This window comes from Monodon monoceros, unplaced genomic scaffold (genome assembly GCF_005190385.1).
Source record: "Monodon monoceros isolate NGI ecotype Baffin Bay Population unplaced genomic scaffold, NGI_Narwhal_1 Super_Scaffold_18, whole genome shotgun sequence".
Taxonomy (NCBI): domain Eukaryota; kingdom Metazoa; phylum Chordata; class Mammalia; order Artiodactyla; family Monodontidae; genus Monodon; species Monodon monoceros.
The window spans coordinates 169,412,045-169,436,345 of NW_021703774.1; the positions used below are offsets into that span (position 1 = coordinate 169,412,045).

Below are 24,301 nucleotides of genomic sequence, written 5' to 3' on the forward strand. Positions count from 1 at the left end.
TTCATTTCAGTTATTGTATTTTTCATCTCTGTTTGTTTGTTCTTTAATTCTTCTAGATCTTTGTTAAACATTTCTTGCATCTTCTCGATCCTTGCCTCCATTCTTTTTCCGAGGTCCATGATCATCTTTACTATCATTATTCTGAATACTTTTTCTGGAAGATTGCCTATCTCCATTTCATTTAGTTGTTTTTCTGGGGTTTTATCTTCTTCCTTCATCTGGTACATAGCCCTCTGCCTTTTCATCTGTCTATCTTTCTGTGAATGTGGCTTTTGTTCCACAGGCTGCAGGGTTGTAGTTCTTCTTGCTTCTTCTGTCTGCCCTCTGGTGGATGAGGCTATCTAAGAGGCTTGTGCAGGTTTCCTGATGGGAGGAACTGGTGGTGGGTAGAGCTGGCTGTTGCACTGGTGGGCAGAGCTCAGTAAAACTTTAATCGGCTTGTCTGCTGATGGGTGGGTCTGGGTTCCCTCCCTGTTGGTTGTTTGGCCTGAGGCAACCCAACACTGGAGCATACCCAGGCTCTTTGGTGGGGCTAATGGCAGACTCTGGGAGGGCTCACACCAAGTAGTACTTCCCAGAACTTCTGCTGCCAGTGTCCTTGTCTCTTGGTGAGCCACAGCTGCCCCCCGCCTCTGTAGGAGACCCTCCAACACTAGCAGGTAGGTCTGGTTCAGTCTCCTATGGGGTCACTGCTCCTTCCCCTGGGTCCCGATGCGCACACTACTTTGTGTGTGCCCTCCAAGAGTAGAATCTCTGTTTCCCCCAGTCCTGCCGAAGTCCTGCAATCAAATCCCGCTAGCCTCCAAAGTCTGATTCTCTAGGAATTCCTCCTCCCGTTGCCAGACCCCCAGGTTGGGAAGCCTGACGTGGGGCTCAGAACCTTCACTCGAGTGGGTGGACTTCTGTGGTATAAGTGTTCTCCAGTTTGTGAGTCACCCACCCAGTTATGGGATTTGATCTTACTGTGATTGCACCCCTCCTACGGTCTCATTGCGGCTTCTCCTTTGTCTTTGGATGTGGGGTATCTTTTTTGGTGAGTTCCAGTGTCTTCCTGTTGATGATTGTTCAGCAGTTAGTTGTGATTCTGGTGTTCTCGAAAGAGGGAGTGGGAGCATGTCCTTCTACTCCGCCATCTTGAACCAAATCTGACTACGGTTTTAAGCAGAATTATGCACTGAGGCCAAAATTCATCAATGACCAATTGCTTTTTTATTAACTTTGTTGAGATATAATTTATGTACAAGATCAATGGCCAATTTTAAAGTAGTTGTTTAAAACTTAAAAAAAATTTTTTTTTTTGGATTTAATTTCAGGAGAAAGGAAGTTGACTGGTAAATCCAGACATTCTGGGTGGAGAATTTTTGGTGAAATTCCCTGTAAATGAACCAGCAGCTGCGTTCAGGGTTTGATAAAGGCCTCAGTGTTTGGAACACTGTGGGGTTCCTTCTCCCCATCTCCAGCTCTTTCTGGCTGGGTCCGGGTGGGTGTGAGAAGTGATCACTGAAGTGACAGGAGCTGGGTGGAAATGCAAAGTGGGTGTGAAAGGATGAGGTGTACAAGATGGCAGAGCTGAACCCAAATCACATCACTGCCTCCCACTTGCTGTGCAAGCTGTAATGAGCTCCTGGGCATCTCTGAGCCTGCCTCAGTCTCCTCATCTGTAGAATGGCATGTGTCAGAAGACTGAGGTTTAAATAGCTAATGCGGGGACTTCCCTCATGGCGCAGTGGTTAAGAATCCTCCTGCCAATGCAGGGGACACGGGTTCGAGCCCTGGTCCAGGAAGATCCCTCATGCCATGGAGCAACTAAGCCCGTGGGCCACAACTACTGAGCCTGCACTCTAGAGCCTGCGAGCCACAACTACTGAAGCCCTCATGCTGCAACTACTGAAGCCCACGCGTCTAGAGCCCATGCTCTGCAGCAAGAGAAGCCACTGCAATGAGAAGCCCACGCACCGCAGCAAAGAGTAGCCCCTGCTCACTGAAATTAGAGAAAGCCCGCGCAGCGACGAAGACCCAATGCAGCCATAAATAAATAAATAACTAAATAAATAAGCTAATACACCAAAAGTGCCTGCACCAGGGCCTGAACACGTAGGCACTTAATCAAATCTAATATTGTTCTTACAAGGCTAGAAACCTGCCAACCCTCCACTCCCTGGATCTGCACTCTTCTCCACCATGCTATGCTCACTGCCCATTTCTAACTACCCGGGTGGTTCCGCCCAGGCTCTCCCTGAGAGCTGTCACCCTGTGTTGTGACCCCAAGGCCCCGACCCACTTGTCTCTGAGCCCTACCTGGTCTTTCAAGCTCTGGATCTCTCTCTGTTGGGCATCGTCCTCTTCATGCGGAACCTGAAACTTGGGCGGGATCACCCTCTCCTTCTGCCTGGAGGCAGCTGTTTCCAACAGCTTCTGGCTCAGGTTGGCCACTTCGTTGTGCAGGCTTGCTATCACGGTGTCTTTGTATTTGGATTCAAGTTCAAAATCCGAGAGACGGCTGACTTCTTTTCCCAGCAGCAGAATTATTTCATCCTGGGTGGAGGCCAGATGGGAAATTTACTAGGTGTGGGTCTGGGTGTAAGGCTGAGCCCATTTAAAGAAATACAGGAAAAATATGGTATCATTCTTTGGGAAGGTGAGGGCAGGCAGGGAGGGAAAAAGCAGACTTTCAAGGCTATCTCTGTCGCTTGGAAAATCTCATAGAGACAAGAATTTGGTTAAAATGATGTACTTGTATACAGACTCCTGTAATGGATGTCTATACCTCACAGGTACGGAAACTTTCCTTTCCCGAGAATTATACTTTCATATTAAGAACAACCATCCCACTTGGGAACTTCTGTTGCTAGAAAGTTTACTTATAATATTTTCATTTATAATATTCAGCCTAGCACACTGGGGACCTAGGAAAGGTAATCAGGAAAACAACATTCTGTTTGACCACATTCTGCCTATAACGAGGGTTATTTTTTTTAACTTAAAACATTCTGAAATATTTGTTTTCCCTTTCCACTCTTCTAGTACTTCCTGCCTCTTTTGGCTATTCATGTATGAATTTTTTCCAGGTAACTGAATCTGGAAAGTAAATGAGACAGGAATGGTGATTTCTTTGCGTGGGCTCATGTAAACTTTCAGCTGGAAAAACAAAATTGCTGCTAGACTTTACCCACAGGTATAATTAACCCTGCCCTCCGTCTCTCCAGTGAAAAAGCTCTGCAGCCAAAGAATTTGTTAGGTTTTCCAAAAAAGGAAAAAAAAAATCCCCCAAACTTCTCACCAGAAGTTATCAATAAAATATCAGAAAAACTGAAGAAGAAGAAGAAAAGTGCCCCAGAGGCCTTTTCCAAAGCAGCCACAGGAGGAGGTAAACGGGCAATTTCTAGGCCAGCTCATTCCCAGGGGAGCCATCCAGTCAGCCTCACGACCTGCTAGCTCCGTGACCTGGGGAAGGACAGGGTCTCGCTCATGAGAAAGCCTGTCTGACATTGCCAGCTGCTGCCAGGGGCCTTCCTTTGGGCCCTTGTGAACGCTGGTGGCCAAACTTCAAGAGAGAGCGTCAGACACGTTCCCTACGCCTGGGCAGTTTCCCCTGCTTCACATCAGCCAGGTGCTTCATTTTTCATGCAACAAACATTCATCGGGCAGCAGCTAAGTGCCAGGCCCCGTGCCAGTGCTGGAATATAAGAAGTTTGCAGAGGGCAGCGGACAGCCGTGGGTTCTGCTTTCCTGGTGAGGGTCCCCTTGCCCTTCTTGGAGGGAGCATTCCTCCTTCCATCTGGTCTGGGTAGGACTGTCAGTCATGTGCCCTGCTCCTTCCTGTCCCACCTCCCCGTGTGCCTGTGGCCCAAGCTGGTCAATCAGAGATTTCACACATCGATTACAGAGTGAGAGGGTCTTGCCTTCTTTTGGATCACAAACTTTAAATATGTAGGCTTGTTTGCCGGAGTTTGTCTTTTCTAACACACAAAGCCAGCCTTATGTAGAAAGCCAGACTCTGAGGGAAACAGAGGGGAGAGATGGGTAGTGGGGAGGTGTTCGGATGACATCATTCAAGCTCCTGGATCTAGCCATACCTGAAGCTAGCAGCCCTTTAAATTTTCCAATAAGATGAGCTAATGAATGCTCCCCCTCAAGCTAATTTGTTTATTGTCACTTGAAGGAGTCCTGGCAAGTCAGGGTATAAATGGCTTATAAATAGAAAAAATTATTTCTATTATAAATAGAAAAAATTATAAATGGCTTATAAAAATTTTCTATAAATAGAAAAATTTATAGTGGTTGCACTATATTTCCAAGTTAAAATTGAGGCAGGTTGAAAAATGGCTACAAATACTTTGCAGCTTTGCCATCCAGTCTATTTCCCCACCCTCTAGTCTGGGCTGGCCCTGTGACTTGCTTTAACCAACTGAATGGAGTGGAAGTGATGCTGCATGATCTCCACGCAAGTTCTTACAGGCTGTGCAGCTTCTGCTCTGGCCCCCTGGGAACCCTGAGACCACCGTGCTGTGATGAAAAACCACATGCAGAAAGGGGCCCACCAGTCCAGGCATCCTGGCTGAGGCCCCAGATGTGGGAAGGAGGCCAATGGAGACCACCAGGCTGGCCAAGCCAGCGGCTGACTGAGCCTGCATGAGTGAGGCCAGGGGACGCGAGCAAAGGAAGCTTCCAGGTCAACCCATAGATTCTGGGGAATAATGAATTGCTGTTTTAAGCCACTAAGTTTTGGGGTGGCTTGTTACACAGAGATAAATACAGAATCTGAGAGTGGCTTCTCACCTTTCTGCAACATTTTTCAGAGTCTGGTCCCAGGATGCCTGAGTTGGAACCCCCTGCCTCCTGAAGTTTTGGATTTCCGTGTCTGACAAGAGCCCCAGGTAGGTCTGCTCCTCACAAACTCCGAGAATTGCTGTGGGAGCAGGCCCTGGCCCTTAAGGAAAGCGAGATATTATAGACTGCTTCTTTTAGAGTAACTTTCAGGTCATGTCTAAGCGGGGAGAAATTGACCTGGGCCCTTCCCAGGATGGCTTGAATCCATCTGTTCTGCTCGCATCCCTGCTTTAAACCTCTCTGGTTCTTTAACGAGTCTCTCTGCACAGGCCTCCCTGACTTCAGTGCTCACTTGCTCCTGCTAGGAACGTGTTTTTGCATCACTGTTCCATCTCTCAAGGTTGACCAAGTGATTACTGTGTGGGAGTTAGAAGTACCCTCTGAGAAGTTAACCAGACCTAGGTTTGAATCCTAACACTGCTCCTTGCACTGGGCAACCTTGAACACATTACTTAACCTCTCTGAGCTTCAGTTTCCTCATCTGCAAAGTGAGGGTGATAAAATCTATTTTGAAGTTGGTGAAGATTAACGAGCTAATAAATGTCAAGTGCACAGGACATGGCCCAACACACAGTAGGTGCTCAGTACCTTGTAGTTGTAGATGTTATTTGGGATAAAATGAGCAATGGCCAAACCTGGCTGAATGTCTTGGGAGGAAGAGGTGGTTTCTTGGAAGTAGGAAAAAGAGGCAGTCCTTGAGACACAGTGAACAAGAGGCAGTGGCAATCTCTCCATGGTCCCTCTTGCTGCTGTAGCTCCGTCCTTCCTCAAGACCCCTCACCTTATCGTGCTGGGCCAGGTCCTGGTCCACAAAAATTTCTCTGGAGAACCCCGCCCCAGGAATTTCCTCGGCCACTGATTGTTCCGACAGTTCCATGGCGTTGGTCCACACTAACACACAAGGTCGACAGAGAATGCAGAGGAGACTGTGAGTTTCCCCAAAGTCTTAAAGAATATTTTCAGATTAACCTTCACATTCATGAGACTTATGCAATGAAAGCGTTACAGGAGTACTGGAAAGGGTAAGAGCTGCCTCATTTCTCTTCCCCAGCGTTAACTGCACTGATGCACTGTGATGTGTCTCTTTCCAGACTTTTTTCTATGCCGCATAAGAGCTGATGACCTTAGGCAAGTCATTTACTCTCTCTAAGCCTTAGTTTCCACATATATAATTTAGGACCACTGATAGTCTCTGCTATAAAGGGCTATCTGGAGATTAACTAGAATAATGATATAGAGCAGGGGTTGGCACACTATGGCCCTGTGGCCAAATCTGGCCTTCTGCCTAGTTTTGTAAATAAAGTTTTATTGCAACACAGCCACAGTGATTCATTTACATATTATTTATGGCTGCTTCCCAGCTACAAAGGCAGAGCCGAGTAGTTGCAGCAGAGACCATGTGACCCACACAAACCCTAAAGTATTTACCATCTGGCTCTTTACAGGAAAAGTTTGCTGACCCCTCATGTAGAGCATTTAGCACTAAACGTTAGCTATATTTTTTTTTATTGCAGTCATATCTTTTCAAAAAACAAAAATGGATTTACATGACAGAGATTCTTCTCCAGCTTACTTTTCAGCTAACAATATCAAAAACATCTTCCCATGTCAGTATTTGTAGCTGTACTGGGCTCTTTTCAATGGTAGCATTGCGGTCCACTGTACAAGTGTGCCAAACGTATTTAACTAGGATCCACTTGATAGACATTTAAGCTTTCCTAATTTTTTTCTTATTAACCCCAATATTACAAGGGCTGTTTATATGACTTTCGGGGAGTATGGCATTATGTTTGGGGGCTCCACTCTGTATCACATCAGACATCTCGCAATTCACTCACACCAACACTGAATACATTTTTTTTTTTATTGGTGTAGAAACTTTTGTAAAGATGTCTATCATTCTACTTGTGAGATCACTTGGGCCCAAGCAGGGTATTTTAAATGTCCAAGTGACTATGGTTTCTGGACAGTCACTGCACAATCTTATCTTCTTGTGAAGTGAGAAACTGAAGAAATTGTTTTCAAAGGTGATGAAACTTTAATGAGTATTAACATTAATGATGAATGAAGCACGCACCGTCATGTTTGTGGACATTCATTCAATCATTTATTCATTTGGCTTCTGCATTTTTTATTTATGCATTTTAGAGTCAAAGATTCCTGCCCCCCCAGCCAGGTCTCAAACCTGTCTGTGGAACCCAGAACCTCTAGTGGACATAGCTGATGGCCTGTGGTGCCCCGGAGAACGCACAGCCTTGCGTGTTGAATGAGCAGCCCTGGCCACAGTGTTTCCTGGGGCGCGAGGAACAGAAGGGCCTGGAACTTCAGCAGCTGCCCATTTTCTCTCCCTCCACCTCCCCAACTAGGTCCATGATTAGAAAACTTTTATTTGAAGCTCACTGCCCCCATCTGACCCTCTTGGGTCCTGAGCAGCTAAGTCCTAACTGACTACAGCAGCAGTGCCTGATGCGAGCTACTGAACGCAATTTCCAACTTTCTAGTAGTTGCGTTAAAAAGGTAAAAAGAAGAGATGAATTTTTTAGCGATAAATTTTATTTAACCCAATACATTAAAAAATATCATTTCAACATGTAATCGACAAGAAATATGGAGATATTTTATATTCTTTTTCTTCGAGGTATGAAGCCTTTGAAATCTGGGGTTTATTTTACACTGATAGCACATCTCAATTTGGAAACTGAATTTTCAGGAGGAAGACTTGATCTGTTTTCAGATTCCACAAAAACTTAGAGTCGAAAAAGTCGATTCGCCAACTCAAAATGTTCCAGACTGACTTCGACCCTTTCAATAACTGTATCAAATATCAGTTTTTAAATTTAAATGAATTAAAATTAAACGTTTGGTTCCTCAGTCGCACGGGCCACAATTTCAGATGCTCAGCAGCCACTGGGGCTGGTGCTGCCGTGGCAGAAAGCACAGAACCAGAACATTTTCCCCTTGTTCCCCTTCTTCCTGACCTAACAAACACCTCCTTTCCGGCCAACATCTATAACTGGGTTAGGAAAAAAAAGGAATAGAGAAAAGAGATTTAAAAAAAATCGTCTTCTGGTGCAGGCTTGACTATAACATGCAGCCTAATTCTGGGGGGTCCCTGTGGCGCATCAAGGATTGTCACAGGCCTGTGGCTTAGTTTCTAAATATTCAGCATAGTCTGTTTGATGCTACGTGTGTGCCGGTCATTTAATTTTCAGGCTGGGGCAGTCAGTTGCCAGAATCTGTGGTTCCCAGGCCTGGTGTGGCCGGGCAGTATTACATCAGACAGGCTACCGTCCAGAGGCAGCTGTGACCCCTAGAGTCTTCCTGGTTAGCAAACTGAAGGCCAGAAATGGGTTCTTATTGGTAAAAGGGTGGCCTCTTACCTGGTATGCTGAATGCTAGAAATCGGCTCCCACTGGAGGAAGGTACTGCCTGGCCTGTGTCCCCAGGGAGGGCCCCGGGGTCTGACCCTAACTGTGCCCCTGTCCAGTCTCAGCTTAGAGCTCTGGCGTCTGATGCCATCTCTAGGGGTGACCCCGGCTGTCTCTGCGACCCTGTCGTGGCTGTCTTGAGGGACCCTTCCCTGAAAGATGATGGCCGGAGGGGGGACTTCATCAAACCTACAGAACAGGCTGATGGATGGGGTCCCTTTACTGGGGAAGGTGTGTTTACTGAAAGTCTTTGTGGGGCTAGAATTTGCTCTGAGACTCGCTTTCCTTACACCCAGGCAGGGAGGTGCTGGAGCAGTTACCCCTCACCCGCCCCAAACTTCTTTACCGGCTACTGTTATTTATGAAAAAGAACCTAAGGGCCATGTATGACCAAACCGGCTTAACTCTAGCTGCTGGATCCTTCAGAGGTCCCAGTGGGGAGAAGCCCCAGGGAGGGTCGGGAGGGCTGGGGCGGTGGGACGGCGGATACGGGGACACAGGCAGTTTAAGAATTTTTGGGCGTGAGCTGTTGGCCAAACGGCAGGGGAGTTACTTTAATATTTTAACAACCCCCAGCTGTCCTGGTGCTCTCCAATAATCACCAGTCTGCAGCAAGGGCAGTGTGTGTGCACCTTAACTGTGTCTTTAAGACATTGTAAGTTGTAAATAAAAGTTAAATAACAATCATGGTTAGGTAATAATTTTTAAATTTTAATATTTACTGAATGTTCTCTACGCACCAGGCGCTGTGCTCAGCACTTACAGGCAGGATACGATTTCGTCTTCATAACAACCCAGTGAGATAGGCATTATTATTCCCATCTCCATTTTATATGTGAGAGATATGAGGCACAGAGATGTCAAGTCACCTGCTCAAGGACACACAGCTGGTAAGTGGTAGAGTCAAGGGATGAACCTAAGTTTGTTGGATTCAGAGCCTATGCTTTTAACCACTATGCAGTAAACGTATTGAAGTGGGAAGATGTTTATGATATATTATTGAATTTTAAAAATCAGGTAGGGAATTCCTTGGCAGTGCAGTGGTTAGGATTCTGTGCTTCCACTGCGGGGGCACATGTTCCATCCCTGGCTGGGGAACAAAGATCCCACAAGCTGAGCGGCACGGCCAAAAAAAAAAAAGGAGGTTACCTATGTTAGGTTCATATGATCCCATTATTGGGAAAAATATATATATATATGAATCACGATGCTACTTTAATAAGTCACTCCACATATTTTCTTTTCTCAGTAATTCTTCCCCACCTCCCATGAGCTCTTGCCGTTACGATTTGGCCTTGGAGCTGATGGTTTATTGCCTTGTGGAAAAGGAAGGATGAGTATTAACTAGAACAGGGTGATTTTGCCCCCAGGCAAAATGACGTTTTGATTTTTGGCAATGTCTGGAGACATTTTTGAGTACCACAGTTAGGGGGTGGTGGTGGTGGTGGTGTTACTACTGGTATCTCTAGCGGGTAGGAGTCAGGGATGCTGCTAAACATTCTACAGTGGACAGGACAGATCCCACAACAAGGAGTTATCCAGCCCCACATGTCACTGTGCCAAGATTGAGAAACCCTGACCTGACCTGCAATAAATAAGTCCTTGGCTTTGGGTTTTCAAATAGAATTTTTCAAGTCTAAAGCAAGATGACAGTCTAACAGTAAACCAATTTAATTTGAAGAGCCCAGCTTTGCTAAGAGAGGAAAGAGCTTTCTCGGAACCCTTAAAAATAGGTTTTTTCTGTCAAGAGACAGCATGGAGGACTGGAGCACAGAGTTTTCTCTAAAGCGTGGAGTAGAGAGGCCCAGACAGGAAGGAACTCCCCATCACAAGGGAAGATGAAAGTCCTTTTCTGAGGATGGGGAGAGAGTCAGGGGAATGAGGGCAAACGTTTGGAAACATGAGACCTGGCTGAGAGGTTGAGGAGATAGAGCCCAGGTAGATATGAGGGACTCTAAGCCATACGACTCATCCTTCATTTCTCCAGGGGGAATGCAAGTCCTTTAGAGAAGCCCCAAGTTCAACATGGCACTGGAGAAACTGGTGATTACAGTGGAAAAATTTAAATGGCGGAGTGAAAAATAGAAAAGAAAAGAAACAGCCCATGTGCCATGTGTCCAAGGATGCATTAAAAAAAACAAAAACAAAACCCTGTATATGTGTTCATAAAACAGAACATGATCCATACAACAAAATGAATGAATCTCAGAAATACTATGCTGAGTGAAAAAAGCCTTCCACAAAGGAACGTGTACTACATGGTTCTGTGTACTTGAGATTCTAGAACAGGAATATCTAATCCATGGCGGGAAAAGAATTCAGAAGAGTGGTTGCCTCTGGGGCCTGGGGCTGGGAATTGACTGGGGAGGGACATGAGGGAACTTTCTGGGGTGATGGTAATGTTCTATATCTTGATAGGAATTCGGGTTACATAGGTGTACACGACCGTCAAAACTCAGTAAGCACACTCAAGATCTATACCTTTCATGGTGTGGTAGCCAGTCTCCAAGATGGCCCCACTGATTCTTGTCTCCTGGTATTCAGACCCTTGCATCATCCTCTCCAATACTGGATGGACTTTATATTAGTTAGCTTGGGCTGCCATAACAAAGCACCACAGGAGGTCTTAACAAAAGAAATTCATTTTCTCACAGTTCTGGAGGCTAGAAGTCCAAGATCAAGGTGTGGGCAGGGTTAGGCCTCTCTCCTTGGCTTGCAGACGGCCGCCTTCCTGCTGTGTCCTCACATGGCCTTTTCTCTGTGCACGTGCATCCCTGGCGTCTCTCTCTCTTCTTACAAGGACACCAGCCCTTGGATTAGGGCCCACCCAATCGTCTCATTTTAACTTACTCATCTATTTAAATACGCTATCTCCAAATATAGTCACATTCTGCGATATTGGGATTGAGGCCTCAGCATATGAATTTTGGGGGAATGCAATTCAGTCCATAACAAAGCTTATCTATGTAACCAAGGATATTGCAGAAATGACAGAGTTTGATTCCTGAGGTTAGATCATAAAAGACATTGCAGCTTCTGCCTCACTCTCTAGGACCACTTGTCTGGAGGAGCCGGCAGCCATGTCATTGAGGATACTCAAGCAACTTATGGGGAGGTCCACTTAGTGAAGAACTGAGGCCTCTTACCAAAAGCCATGTGAGTGAACCATCCTAGAGATGGGTCCTCCAGCCCCAGACAAGCCTCCAGATGACCACAGCCCCAGCCAACACCATTACTGCAACCTCATGAAAAATCCTGAGCAAGAATCACCCAGCTAAGCCATTCCCAAATTCCTGACTCAGAGAAACTATGAGATAATAAATGTTTACTGTTGTTTTAGGCCATTACATCCTGCAGTAATTTGTTAAGCAGCAATAAGTAGCAAATACAGGTTTTGGCACAAGGAGTGACGCAAAATTTAACAAAAACCCTAAAATGTGGAGTGGTTTGGGATGGAACAGTGGGCAGAAGCTGGAGGACTCTTGCCAAGAGTCTTTGAGAAAGCCTGAATAGTCTTAGTAGAAGCCCGATGGCCTTTGAGGAGGCAGTGAGGGAAGGTTTCCAGGAAAGTGAGGAAAATGTTACTGGGGTTAAGGGATCCTTGTTAGGTGGTGGCAGAAGGTTTCATAACACGTTGCCTGTGGTCATGAGGAAGGTAGAAAATGTTCGTGGTGAGGCTGAGTGGTCAAGCTAAAGAGAGTCCCAGACAGAGTCTTGGAAGGTGCTGCCTGGTTACTTCTTGCTACTTATAGTGAAATGTGAGGCGGACAGACAGTTAAAGGAAGGGCTGTTAAACCAGGGCAGTGCTCTGGGCTTGAAAATTCCCTGCCTCTCCAGGTGGCAAATGAAATGCAAGAAACAGGTTCTGGGCAAAGATCAAATCAAGGGCGCTCTCAAGAAAACACAGTCTAGAGAAGAAGCTGAGGGTGTGGTTGTAAAATCCTTTGTTGTAAAATCTATCTGTAAGAAACATCTATCTGTAAGATAGATTTGATAGGTTGTAAAATCTATCTGTAAGAATACAGATCCAGGGCAGTGTCCAAGAGAACCCTTCGGTCAAAGAACTGGGCTTCTAAGAAGCTTCTGTCCTTTGTCAGTCTTTGCAGAAGCCCATGGTGGAAGGGCTTGTGTCAAAAAAATCTGTGGGCGTGGGTTTTGCCTAGTAGGATGAACCCCAATAAGACGCACTGCCAACTCAGACTGACAGAGACCCACAAAAGTAAAAGAAGCGTCTGGACCTCCAAGCTTCTACAGGCAGGAAGCAGGCTATAAAATTATGCAGCCACATACATGTGATACCTTTCATAGGAAAGGTAGGACGACTCAGAAGGTGGAACTCAGGGACCAGGGGGCAGAGCCAAGAGCCCTGGAAAGTCATTTCTGGGCAAGAGTTGGACTGAAGCCCAATCAAGGAACTGCCAATATTTTCCCAGCTGGATTTCAGAACTGCTTTGGGCCAGTGACTCCTGTGTGTTTCCTGTTTTTCTTCTTTTGGAACAAGAGGAGTGTATGTAGCAGTTATGCTATGTCTGTCCCACCAATACATGCTGGGTGTGTGAGGGACAGACACTTTGTTCATCGGTCTTCAGATTTCTGGAAGTGGGACTTGATGAGCTGAACTTAAGGAACTACACCCATGAGCCCCATCTGTACCTGGACTTGATGAGATTCTGGAATTTGAGCTGATGCTGTTAATGGGGTGAGATTCTGGGGGGCCTCGGGAGAGAGGAGGAGGAGTGTGAATCATTGAGGACCCGAGGGCAGGCTGTGGTAGCCAGCCTCCAAGGTGACTGCCGATAACCCCCGCCTCCTGGTCTTCAGGCCCGTGTGTAGTGTTCTCCCACACTGGAGGGTGACGCCCTGTGTAACCAGCAGGACACTGCAGCAATGACAGGGCACGACTCCTGAGGCTTAGTCACAAGAGATGCTGCCATTTCCATCTTGCTCTCCAGGATCACTTGCTCAGGAGGAGCAGTTGCTGCGTCATGAAAACACTCCAGCCACTTTCTGGGGAGGCCCATGTGGTGAGGAACTGGGGCCTCCTGCTGACAGCTATGAGAGCACGCCGTCTTGGAACTGGATCCTCGGCCTAGGTCAAGCCTTCAGACGACTGCAGCCTTACGAGGGACCCTGAGCCACAGCCGTCCAGCTAAGCTGCTCCCAAATTCCTGACCCACAGAAACCGTACAGACGATAACACATGTTTGATTTTTGCTTTAGGCTGCTAAGTTTGGGGAGAATTTGTTATGCAATCATGATAACTAATACACACTGTGTGTTAATTTTACATGAAGGAGACAAAAAATGTTGAATTCTAGTTAATGGTATATGTGCTAAAACATCTAGGGGGAGGACTACAGATGTGTGCTATTTATTTTGAAATGCATCAAAAAATAAGGTGGATTAATGCAGGACAAGAAGGATGGGTAGACAGAAATGTAATAAAGAGTATAGCAAAGTGTTAGCGGTAGAATTAGGAGGAGAGCTGTTCTCTGTAAAATTCTTTTTGCTTTGCTGTATGTTTGAACGTTTTCACGTTAAAATGCTGGGGGGAAATGGCTGAGTAATTTCTTAACTGGGTGGTAGGTACATGAGCGTTCCTTAGGTGATGATGACGACGATGTAAACTGCAGAGATGCCTTTCATTTGCTCCTTAGTCTGTATATTTCAGAATAATAATTTTTTTTTTTTTTTTTTTTTTGCGGTACGCGGGCCTCTCACTGTTGTAGCCTCTCCCGTTGCGGAGCACAGGCTCCGGACGCGCAGGCTCAGCGGCCATGGCTCACGGGCCCAGCCGCTCCGCGGCACGTGGGATCCTCCCGGACTGGGGCACGAACCCGTGTCCCCTGCATCGGCAGGTGGACTCTCAACCACTGCGCCACCAGGGAAGCCCAGAATAATAACTATTATTTGAATGGCTGAGGGAGGTGACTAGGTGAGTGGTCCTGAGTGAGACCAGGGAAGGGTGTGGAGGCATCGAGAGACCTGGGGACTCAGAGGGGTCTGGGGCTGGGACGCAGAAAACAGAGAATGGGACCTTCACACCAGTGGCCACAGGAGAAACCTGGGAATCATGCCAGGGACTAAGTCCACCCAGCTACTCCGCCAGTAAGGCTGGCAAGGCCAAGAGGATGGTGACAGACAGGAATTCTCCTCCCCAAATGCCATGCGGCCTTCTGGTGGGGAGGGGGGGCGAAGGAAACCCTGATGGCTGTGTGTCCCCAAAGTGACCAGGCTGTGAGTGACAGTCACTGAGATAACCAGCCTTAAATCTGACTGAAAAGTGTGAGCTTAGATTAGATTGAATATATCACCTCCGGAGAAGTAATTTTCTCCATAAGCCTCAGTCTCCTCTAACCTGTAAAATGGTAATAAAATATTTAAAAACCTCCTAAGGCAAGAGGGATTTCAATTACCAATATGTCCGTACATCTGAGTCAAAGTATATAAATTTAGATTCTGACACACATTCATATATATTCATATATACGTACACACACACACACACACACACACACACACACACACACTCACCACAGAGGTACTGACGTCTGCAGATGGGCAGAGCACAGTCTTGGAGGAGTTTGTGCCAAAAAGTCAACAGGGAGAACTCCGGTGATAGGCGTGACAGCTTATCTTTTACTGTTTTCTAACTTTCTGCTTACCCCAATTTTTTCACAATTGATTATGTTCTACTTCAGAATCAGAGAACAAAAGCCAGAGAAAGACAAATATCATATGATCTCGCTTATATGTGGAATCTAAAAAAAGGTACAGATGAACTTATCTACGAAACAGAGACAGAGTTACAGATGTAGAAAATAAACTTATGGTTACCGGGAATAAGAGGGGGGAGGGATAAATTGGAAGAGAGGGATTGACATACACAATACTATATATAAAATAGATAACTAAGAAGGACCTACTGGATAGTACAGGGAACTCTCCTCAATACTCTGTAGTGGCCTATATGGGAAAAGAATCTAAAAAAGAGTGGATACATGTATATGTTTAACAGATTCAGTTTGCTGCATACCTGAAACTAACACAACACTGTAAATCAACTGTACCTCAATAAAAATTTTTTTTTTTAAAAAAGGGGGAAAGCAGAAACCGAGACCCATCCTCCTAGCCAAAAGCCCATCCCCTAAGCCGCCACGGAAGCACCCATGAGTACCTTGCTTGATGATGGGAACCCTGTGGGCGGCTCTGTCCACCACGAAGGAGAACATCTTCCCGCTGGCACTCACGGGCCGCTTGTGGGAGGCAGGTGGGACCATGGGGGGCCCGGGGAATCCCGGGGACCAGCTCCTCTGCACTGGCGCTGGCCAGATGCCCGGGTGGAAGGGGGTCTGTGGTGGTGAGGGTGACTGGTTCGGTTGCTGGGTGGCCCGAGGTGGCTGTGGCCTTGGCCAAGGTGCTGGGCCCCTCACCCATGGGAAGGAGACCTGCAGGGGCAGAGAAGAGGGTCAGGGGAGGTTACGAGCAGCTGGGGTGGTCTTCACCCTTCTGTCCCGGCGACATAATTGCTGCCCTAGATTTCAGCGTATAAGTCACTTCTCCCAGGAAGCCCTCCCAGACTCTCCCCAAATTTGGGATGGTGGTCCCCACCATGGGTCACCTTGCACACTATTGCACCACCATTTATTGGGTGCAGCCTTCGTGCCAGGCACCCAGTCAAAAGATTCGCATGCATTACCTCGTTTAATACCCCTGATGCTCTGTGATGAGCCCGAGGCTGAGCAAGACCTAGTGACTTTCCCAGGATCACAGATGTGGTAGTGAGCGTCTGAGCTGGTAGAACGCCACCTCTGAGCTCGAGGGTGAGAGCTTTTTGTCTACCTTGCTCAGCACCGTATCCTCAGCTCCTAGAATAAACCCTTGGCACATACAGAGTAGGTCCTTAAATACTGGTTGAAAGAATGAATGAGCTCTCCAGGACACACACATCCACACTGTCTCTCTCTCTGGCACTCCCATTCCGTCTGTTCCCCAAAGCCGAGGGCTCTGGGGTGGCCGGCACCCCAGCTGGCTCATTAACCTGTGATTCTCAACATCAGCCACATCTGATTCTTGGCAGACGCTCCATAAATATCTATCGAGGGAACCTTTTTTCATCTGACCCAGCGGAAGATGTCTGTAGCTACTTTCAACAGAGAGCACATCAAAATCCATCTAAACCGGGAGAAGCAAATGCTGAGAGGTGCTGACACCTGGCTTTGTCTTGGTTAATGCTGTTGTGGCCGGCCCACCCCGAGCCTAGTGGTTAAACCGTGACATCGTGAATGCTACCATTTATTGTAATTACTCACCGATTTCTCACAATAGCCCTGCAGGGGAGGAGCTCTCCTTATTCCTAGCTTACAAATGAGGCATGGAGAGGTTAAGGAATTCACCAAGCTCAGGTGGTGGTGGAGAGGGTGGTGGGACTGGGGTTCTGGAAAGCTCTTTCCCTCTCTGTCTCTCTCTCCCTCCTCTGCCCCCCCACCATCCCGCCCCCAGTCTCTTGGCAGAAAAAAACACACTTTTCAAGTAAGAAGCTAAGTTCAAAGGTTTGCTGCCTGTGGCGGGCCACGTTTCGCTTTCTTCAGACCGGAGACACATAATGAGAAACAGGACAGAATGCTTCCGAAATAGGAGCGCTGGCAGACAGAACTTCCTATAGCTCCAGCTGGATTGTATTCAAGAGGAAGGTTCTCCACTCACTCAGGTTCCCACACCAGTCTTTTAGCTACAGTCTTTCCCAGCCAAGTCAAGAAGCCGGTGAATTCCCCTGAAGACTTTTTTGGAGTCAGGGAGAATACTGTTCAGGAAAATCAAACTCCAATTGCCTGGTGACACCTGGCCCAGCATTTATGATGACACTGGCCCTGTTGAAACCTGCTTCAGGAACGGACTTGGCAGTGTTCCAGAACTTTGTTACCTTATGTGAAGATTCGAATTTCTCTCCAGTGTGGGCACCTCGGTCTCCACCTAAGCTTTCTTCCTTTCTCTCCTTTCAGAAGCTGAGGTGTCCTGCTCCTGCCTTGCACTAACTTCTCCATGCATCCTATCCCTTCCCGTCCTCTCCTCTGGGGCTGTCTTGCCTCAATCATTTCTATAACCTTTCCTCATCTATTTAATAAAGATTTATCGAATGAAAGGGCTGAAGGTGGGAAGGGGGAAATTTGAATATGTTTTACCCCCGCCTGCTAGAAAACAAATCTAGAGACCACGGGTAGTGTGGAGGAATTCCTTTTTTTTTTTTTTTGCGGTACGCGGGCCTCTCACTGTCGTGGCCTCTCCCGTTGCGGAGCACAGGCTCCGGACGAGCAGGCTCAGTGGCCATGGCTCACGGGCCCAGCCGCTCCACGGCATGTGGGATCCTCCCGGACCGGGGCACGAACCCGTGTCTCCTGCATCGGCAGGCGGACTCTCAACCGCTGTGCCACCGGGGAAGCCCGAGGAAATCCCTTTTGTGCTGGGATGCTCAGGTAGATGTGCCTCACTGCCCACTAACTGCCAGGGTGCTAAAGGGAGTGGTCATATCTCACGCCTCAAGTGGTCCACTGCTGTAGTGGACAGGCTACAACCCACCCGGCTCTTCTGGAAATTCCAGGAATCTCTCTCCCAATCTGTCGGCCCATTGCTGTGGGTGGGGCTAAGCAATCAGCCAATCACACTCCCTGGCCATACTGATTGGTTCAGTGGTGGGGCAAGTGATCCAATCAGAGCCAAGGAGACGCAAGAAGACTTGGCTGGACACCAGGATCTGGAGTGACCTGGCGGGACTTCAGAATGCAGCCAGCATGAGGGAGTGGAGCCCAGACATGGAGAGAGAGAAGCTGTTTATTTATTTTTCAAATTGTGGTAAATAACCTGCAACATAAAATTTATCATCTTAGCCATTTTAAAGTATATAGTTCGGTGGTGTTAAGTATATTCACATTACTGTGAGATGGATCTCCAGAACTTTTTCGTCTTGCAAAACGTAAACTCTATCACCATTAGACAACAACTCCCCATTCCCTCTGCCACCCAGCCCGTGGTGACCAACATTGTCTCTATGAATTTGACTACTCTAAGTACCAAGTACCTCAGATAAGTGAAATCACGTGGTACTTGTCTTTTTGTGACTGGTGTATTCCACTTAGCATCGTGTCCTCAAGGTTCATCCGTGTTGTAACATGTCAGAATTTCCTTCATTTTTAAGGCTAAATAATATTCCATCGTACAGTTTAGAGTGTATTTTGTTTATCCATTAAGCGTCATGGGCACTTGGGTGGTTTCTACCTCTTGGCTATTGTAACTATGCTGCTGTGAACATGGTGGGGAAGATAAGGAAGCTGGTTTTGAGCCCTGGCTGGGGTGCTACCTTGAAGTGCTCTATCCCTGAGGCCGGCTAGAGCTGGTTTCTGTCGCTTGCAGCACACAGAGCCTGAACGATAGGGCCCCTAGGGGGAAGGAGCGAAAGATGTGTAAATGCAGCAGAGACTCCAAGCTCTTCGGGTTTAAAAATTAAAAAATAAAGTTTGGGTTTTTCTTTTTTCTCTGAAGTGTGTTGGTTGAGGGTAGCTTTAGCTGGATGGTTAAAGTTGGTTTTCTCTAGTTTGCCGGCTTGCTCTATCACAGGGAAGGTCAAGGTTTTCTCAGAAATTGCTGCTGGTAACTACAATGAAACAGGCAGGGAGAAAAGCAAACATAAGAAAAAGACTCACATCAAAAGCCAGCTCTGGGGTGTACAGGAAGCATGGGGTCAAGGTCAGTCATCAACAAGTCTGTTTTTATTATTTATTTATTTTAGATTTAATTTTATTTATTTTTGGCTGTGTTGGGTTTTTGTTGCTACGTGCAGGCTTTCTTTAGTTGCGGCGAGCCGGGGCTACTCTTTGTTGTGGTGCACGGGCTTCTCCTTGCGGTGGCTTCTCTTGTTTCGGAGTGTGGGCTCTAGGCGCATGGGCTGCAGTAGCTGGGGCACGCGGGCCCAGTAGTTGTGGCTCGTGGGCTCTAGAGCGCAGGGTCAGTAGTTGTGGCACACGGGCTTAGTTGCTCCGCAACATGTGGGATCTTCCTGGACCAGGGCTCGAACCTGTGTCCCCTGCATTGGCAGGTGGATTCTTATCCACTGTGTCACCGGCAAAGTCCCCAAGTCTGTTTTTAGAAACTTTAATTTAAAAATACATGCTAATGCCTTTTCTCTTTCTTTGTGTCTGTTCTCTGACCGTATGGTATGTTGCCATGGTTGGGTTCTTTGTTTTGTTTTTGAGGTAGCATATGTTATACTCCTGACTTCTTTTCCATACTACCTTTAAAATAGCAGGTTGTCAACCACCTGGATTAACCATGACCACATCCACGGCTGAATTTATATTAGCTTTAATAAACACGGGTCAATGATTTACTCAAGAAATCACTATCCATTTTTTTTCATATTATCTACTTGTTCTTTGTGTTATTTCTCCAACATCTGCTTCTAACCCTGTAAAGAGTGTAGGTTGAATGGGAGACCCTAAAAAAATTCAAGGTAGTTTGCACATTGAGTGCCTACAGTACACATGAATTCTGCCAGGAAGCCCTGGAGCCTGCAGAGAAGGTGGAAACTTAGACCTTGCCCTTGGAGAGCTTGTTATCTGCTCTGCCATTTGTAAGTAATTGTGGACAATACAACGGCTATGAGCCACTGTGTAGAGAAGCCACAGATGTGCCACAGACTCTGCTGGGCACTTAACGCATGTGGTCTCATCTGATCTCCAGAATAATCTTGGAGGAGGCATTTTACCCCTCATTGTGTGGATTAAGAAACTGAAGCTCAGAGAGGTTAAATGACTTGCCCAAGGTCTCACAGCCAGGAAGCGGTGACACTATTTGACTCCAATACCTGTGCTCTTAGGACTTCTAGGTTACTCGAAGTCATGATTTATTACCTGCTTTCCATACTCACAAACAGATCTTAGATGGTTGGTTAGTGAATGATAGGATACTTTCCAAGTTAAAAAAAGGAAATGAGCATTAGATGGTGTGAAAAACCACAAGACATCGCATGGGCTACTTAGAAACGGGATTTTTTAGGAACACTGACAACTGTCTTATGGAAGTGTTATTCGTCTGGTACATGCCATGCCCTGGAAGCAGCTCAGAGGACCCCGGCCTCCATCCGGGAAGACCTGTGGTATGTTCACTGCTGTACCAGAGGAGTGCTGGGGCCAGCTGGTACCCGCCCAGAGAACCGATTGTTAAATGACCAGGAATTTTGCCAACTGGTTGATAAACACAGCCATTAATAAGAATTAACTTACATAAATTTACAATTAAATTATATCAGAAACAAAGGTGATACAAACTTAACTCACCCCTTCCTAATTATTTTACTCTATTTTATTATTACGTATGCTCTTGAGGTTATTTCGCTCTACTATATGTGTCTGTTGGAAATGCTACATAGCGATGTGTTACCACACCTCTCTTTCCATCTCCGTATTCAGGGATGTGTCATTGGGAGCTTGAACTTGACCGTGGAGGGCGTATTACACCATAGAAATCAGGAAACGTTATAAATCAGGGCTTGATTTTTAAAAACTTTTACAAATAGGTTTAATAATGGTGGTTCATGTAGAGCTTGATTTTTTGTTTGTTTGTTTGTTTTGTTGATTGCCTAGACTTAAGACGGTAATGGAGAAAATGTTAACAATGCAGATTATACAAAAAAGCATGTTGTGTCTTAGCCATTATGTTATGAATAGAACAAAAAATCGGGGAAACGTTCTTCCTGTATTTGAAAATTATCTGATGCAGCAGAAAAGTCACTCATGTCACTGATGAACGTGTGATGTTCTTCTAATGTCTTTGTCTTTCTTTTCTCACTTGTATTATTCATAAATCCAAAATATCCCAGAATATCCACCAGAGCTCAGGTCGGGAGCTCTCTCATTCGTCAACTGCAATGAGAAATTGGCTGTGGATACAAGAGTTCAGCTAAAGTCAATGAAAGCATTCTGTGAGACTCAGCTGGCTATATAGAGTTTACAAGAAAGAGTACTGTATTTCTTGTTATGTGGAAAGACTGTGCTACACATTCTTTATATCAGTAAACCTTATGCTATGCATGCATGTACTTTACTTTTTCCAGAGAGCTGGTCATCAAATACTTACCAGCCAATCACTGGCTGTACTGGCACCCAGCAGAGTGCCTGCTACTCATGGTAGGTGTTCGTTGACTGAGCTGAACATTTGGCAAACAGAGTGTAAATAAAAAGGACTTTGATTCTGGGGCTGGGATGGGGAAAATACATGCTAAGCCTGGCGCATCTCGTAACAGCAGAGAGTAAGGAAGTGCCCAAAACGAAAAGGTGGGGAGATGCTCAAGGACACAGCAACCAACCTGAAAGAGCTCCCAGTGGCCAAGGCTGGAAGAATTTGAGCGATGAAATAGTTAATGAGTATTGGATTATAACTCAAAGTGTAAAATAAGTATACATGAGTCCATACTGACATAGATACATTAGTGAGTAAATACGTAAAGGAGGGAGAAGAGACCGTCTTCTTTACAGAAGAATTTAACATACAGAGATGTGGAGGTCTGGAAGGGCCTGGGGGGTAGGGGTGATGGTGCCAAGCAGGCACACTGACCACAGCATGGAGGAGCCATGGACCTGGAAAGACAGAATGGAGACTATAAAACGTGGCCAGTAGATCTCAGAAGCCAGGAGAGGGGGCTACTTGGTGCCAGGACAAATGGCCTTTATCTCAACAGCTCCCGGGGTGTCACCGTAACTCAGAGAGGGGTAATAATTCTAAGTCCCCAAGACAAGGGTAAATTATGTACGGGGTTTCAGTGTGAGAAATCAGGATTATACATTTAGAACACAGAACCACCAAGTTATACATTATTTTTAGGTTTTGGAACTTAAAAGAATTAAGTCCCTTTGAGCTGTTCAGAAAAGTCATTTGTTTGGGTTTTTCCCAGCCCCCATTTTCTTGTAAATCTTCAATCTTACGGTTTTTCCTTTCCTTTCAAGTTCTAATCAGCTTCCTGGTCAGTCCATAAAATGGGAAATAGAATCTAATGAGAAAACAGCCGGATATTTGCAGATAGCTTTTGCTACCCCTGGACTTGGCCCTACTTCAATTCGGTCTTGCCAGGTTGAGAGACGGAATGAATGAATGAATGAATGATCATCAACTAAATTAAGAGAAGGAGCAATGTGGCTCTGGTTTGGTAACAAAGGGTGTGGTCTGCCAGAGGAAGCAGGAAGCGGCCCAGTTCTGTCTCAGCAGGATGCTAAGGGTTCAGCCCGCGCTCCCATCTCCACCTCCCCTGATGTCACCTGCATCGTCTGCAGACATCTGGTGGCCACACAGCCTCAGGGGTCCTTTTGTGTGAGTTTTTGCTGCCGATGCCGAGCCTGAGGCTGTCTGCTGCCCCATGCCCTCCACTTCACTGGTCTCGGGAAATCGCCTTTGATATAAAACACCCAGCCTCAGGATTCCTCATCACATCAGTAGGTCCCCACGGGACCTGTAAGAGCACAGGGTAGAGGAAATCCTACAAGGTCAGGTAGGAGATGACAGAGCTTGACCAGAAAGAGGTTTTGTTGTGAAGGGCACCATGGTCTCTGGTCATTCACTCAGTTGCCGGCTTCTCAACCCCGGGTACAGTAAAGCCACATCTTCCTCAAGAACGGGCCCTATTCAGAGGTCCCAGGAACGTGGAAACGCCACCCTTCTTGGGGATGAACAACTAAGGCCCCGACTCTGAGCTTCTCATCACACCTGTTCACCAGAGGAGAGAAATGAGCAACTCTGCTTCCTTGGAGACTGGCCTGGGACTTTTCCAATGGAAAAGTGGATTATTCGTCATTTTCCTCCCCCCAGATCCCTAGTGGCAAATCCCGTTAGGAAGGTTCCACTTAGGCAATAGGAATGCTTCCTAATGTCATGGACATCTTCTTTGTTTTTGCCTACCCCGCATCCATTTTTTCCATCTTCTGGACGGGCACCTTAATTTTTTGCGAGGAAGACACCCTTTCCCTGACAATCCCGAGTCCATATAACTCTGACCCTTCCACTCCAGGGGTGAGCCCATAACCCAGGCCTGGCCAATCAGAGCATATTCCTTGCCCCTGGCCTCAGTGATTGGTTCAGGGGAAGCCCCATGATCCAAGCCACTGCTACTTTGTAGGGTGCTGGGGCTGCTGGGGGCCACTTTCCTACAGGTGAGGCAAGAGTCTGTCTGAGATTGTGAGGCTAACAGGGAAGAAAGAGTCAGATTCCTGACCATGATTTGGGCGCCTGGATCCAGCTGGGCCTAAGCTGCAGCGTTTGGCCTTTTCAGTTACATGAGCTTTGTTTGTTTTTTTATTGCCTAGGCTAGTTTCAGTTGGTTTTCTGACACTTGCAAACAATAACATTTCCTGGACAGTATGCTTATGGAGACGTTAGCATAAGCATCACTATGTACTTAGAATGAAAGTTGTTTTAAAGGTAATGACATGCTCAGATAAAACCCACCAGACTGTAATCATGCACCAAATTTACCTTTAAACGTATAAAAGTAAAGCAGCGTCTCCAGAGAAGAATGATTTAAGACCAAGGAACCGATCATAAGACAAGTAGTAAAACGCTGCTTAGAGAGACTTTGACAGACAAATAGTTCTCTAGCTACAGCAGGCTTCAGGCTACAAACCCCAAATTTCTGCTTCAAAAGTGACCCAGAGAAGACATTCCATAGTTTTATTTATTTGGTTTTTTGGCCTCGCCGTGCACTTGTGGGATCTTAGTTACCTGACCAGGAATTGAACCCTCAGCAGGCCCTCAGCAGTGAGAGCACTGAGTCCTAACCACTGGACCACCAGGGAATTCCCAACATTCCACAGTTTTAAAAGAAAACTTTCCAGTTGAAGAAACAGGGAACATTTATAATATGCATCTGTTGTATATATAATATGTTAATGTCTAGTATATGTATCAGATACCTGTCCATGTAATTATATTATTACTATATAAGCAAATGCATATATATGTGTACGTATATTTAGAACCACATATTTCCAGCTCTTTTTTAAAGA

The 24,301-nt window shown here is 46.3% G+C and overlaps 1 protein-coding gene across 5 annotated transcripts in view; it reads right to left on the reverse strand.

Moving 5' to 3' along the window:
- The window catches only part of FHAD1 (forkhead associated phosphopeptide binding domain 1), a 138,504-nt gene that overhangs the window by 81,797 nt on the left and 32,406 nt on the right, over positions 1-24,301 (reverse strand). For all 5 annotated transcript variants that reach the window (XR_003794370.1, XM_029227942.1, XM_029227943.1 and 2 more), the window contains exons 4-6: positions 15,436-15,706; positions 5,612-5,721; positions 2,299-2,535 (exon numbers count right to left, since the gene is read on the reverse strand). Coding sequence is in view for 4 of the 5 variants with exons in the window: in XM_029227942.1 (XP_029083775.1) it covers positions 2,299-2,535; positions 5,612-5,721; positions 15,436-15,706 (618 nt within the window). In the remaining variant the exon portion in view is untranslated. The remainder of the gene's footprint in view (positions 1-2,298; positions 2,536-5,611; positions 5,722-15,435; positions 15,707-24,301) is intronic.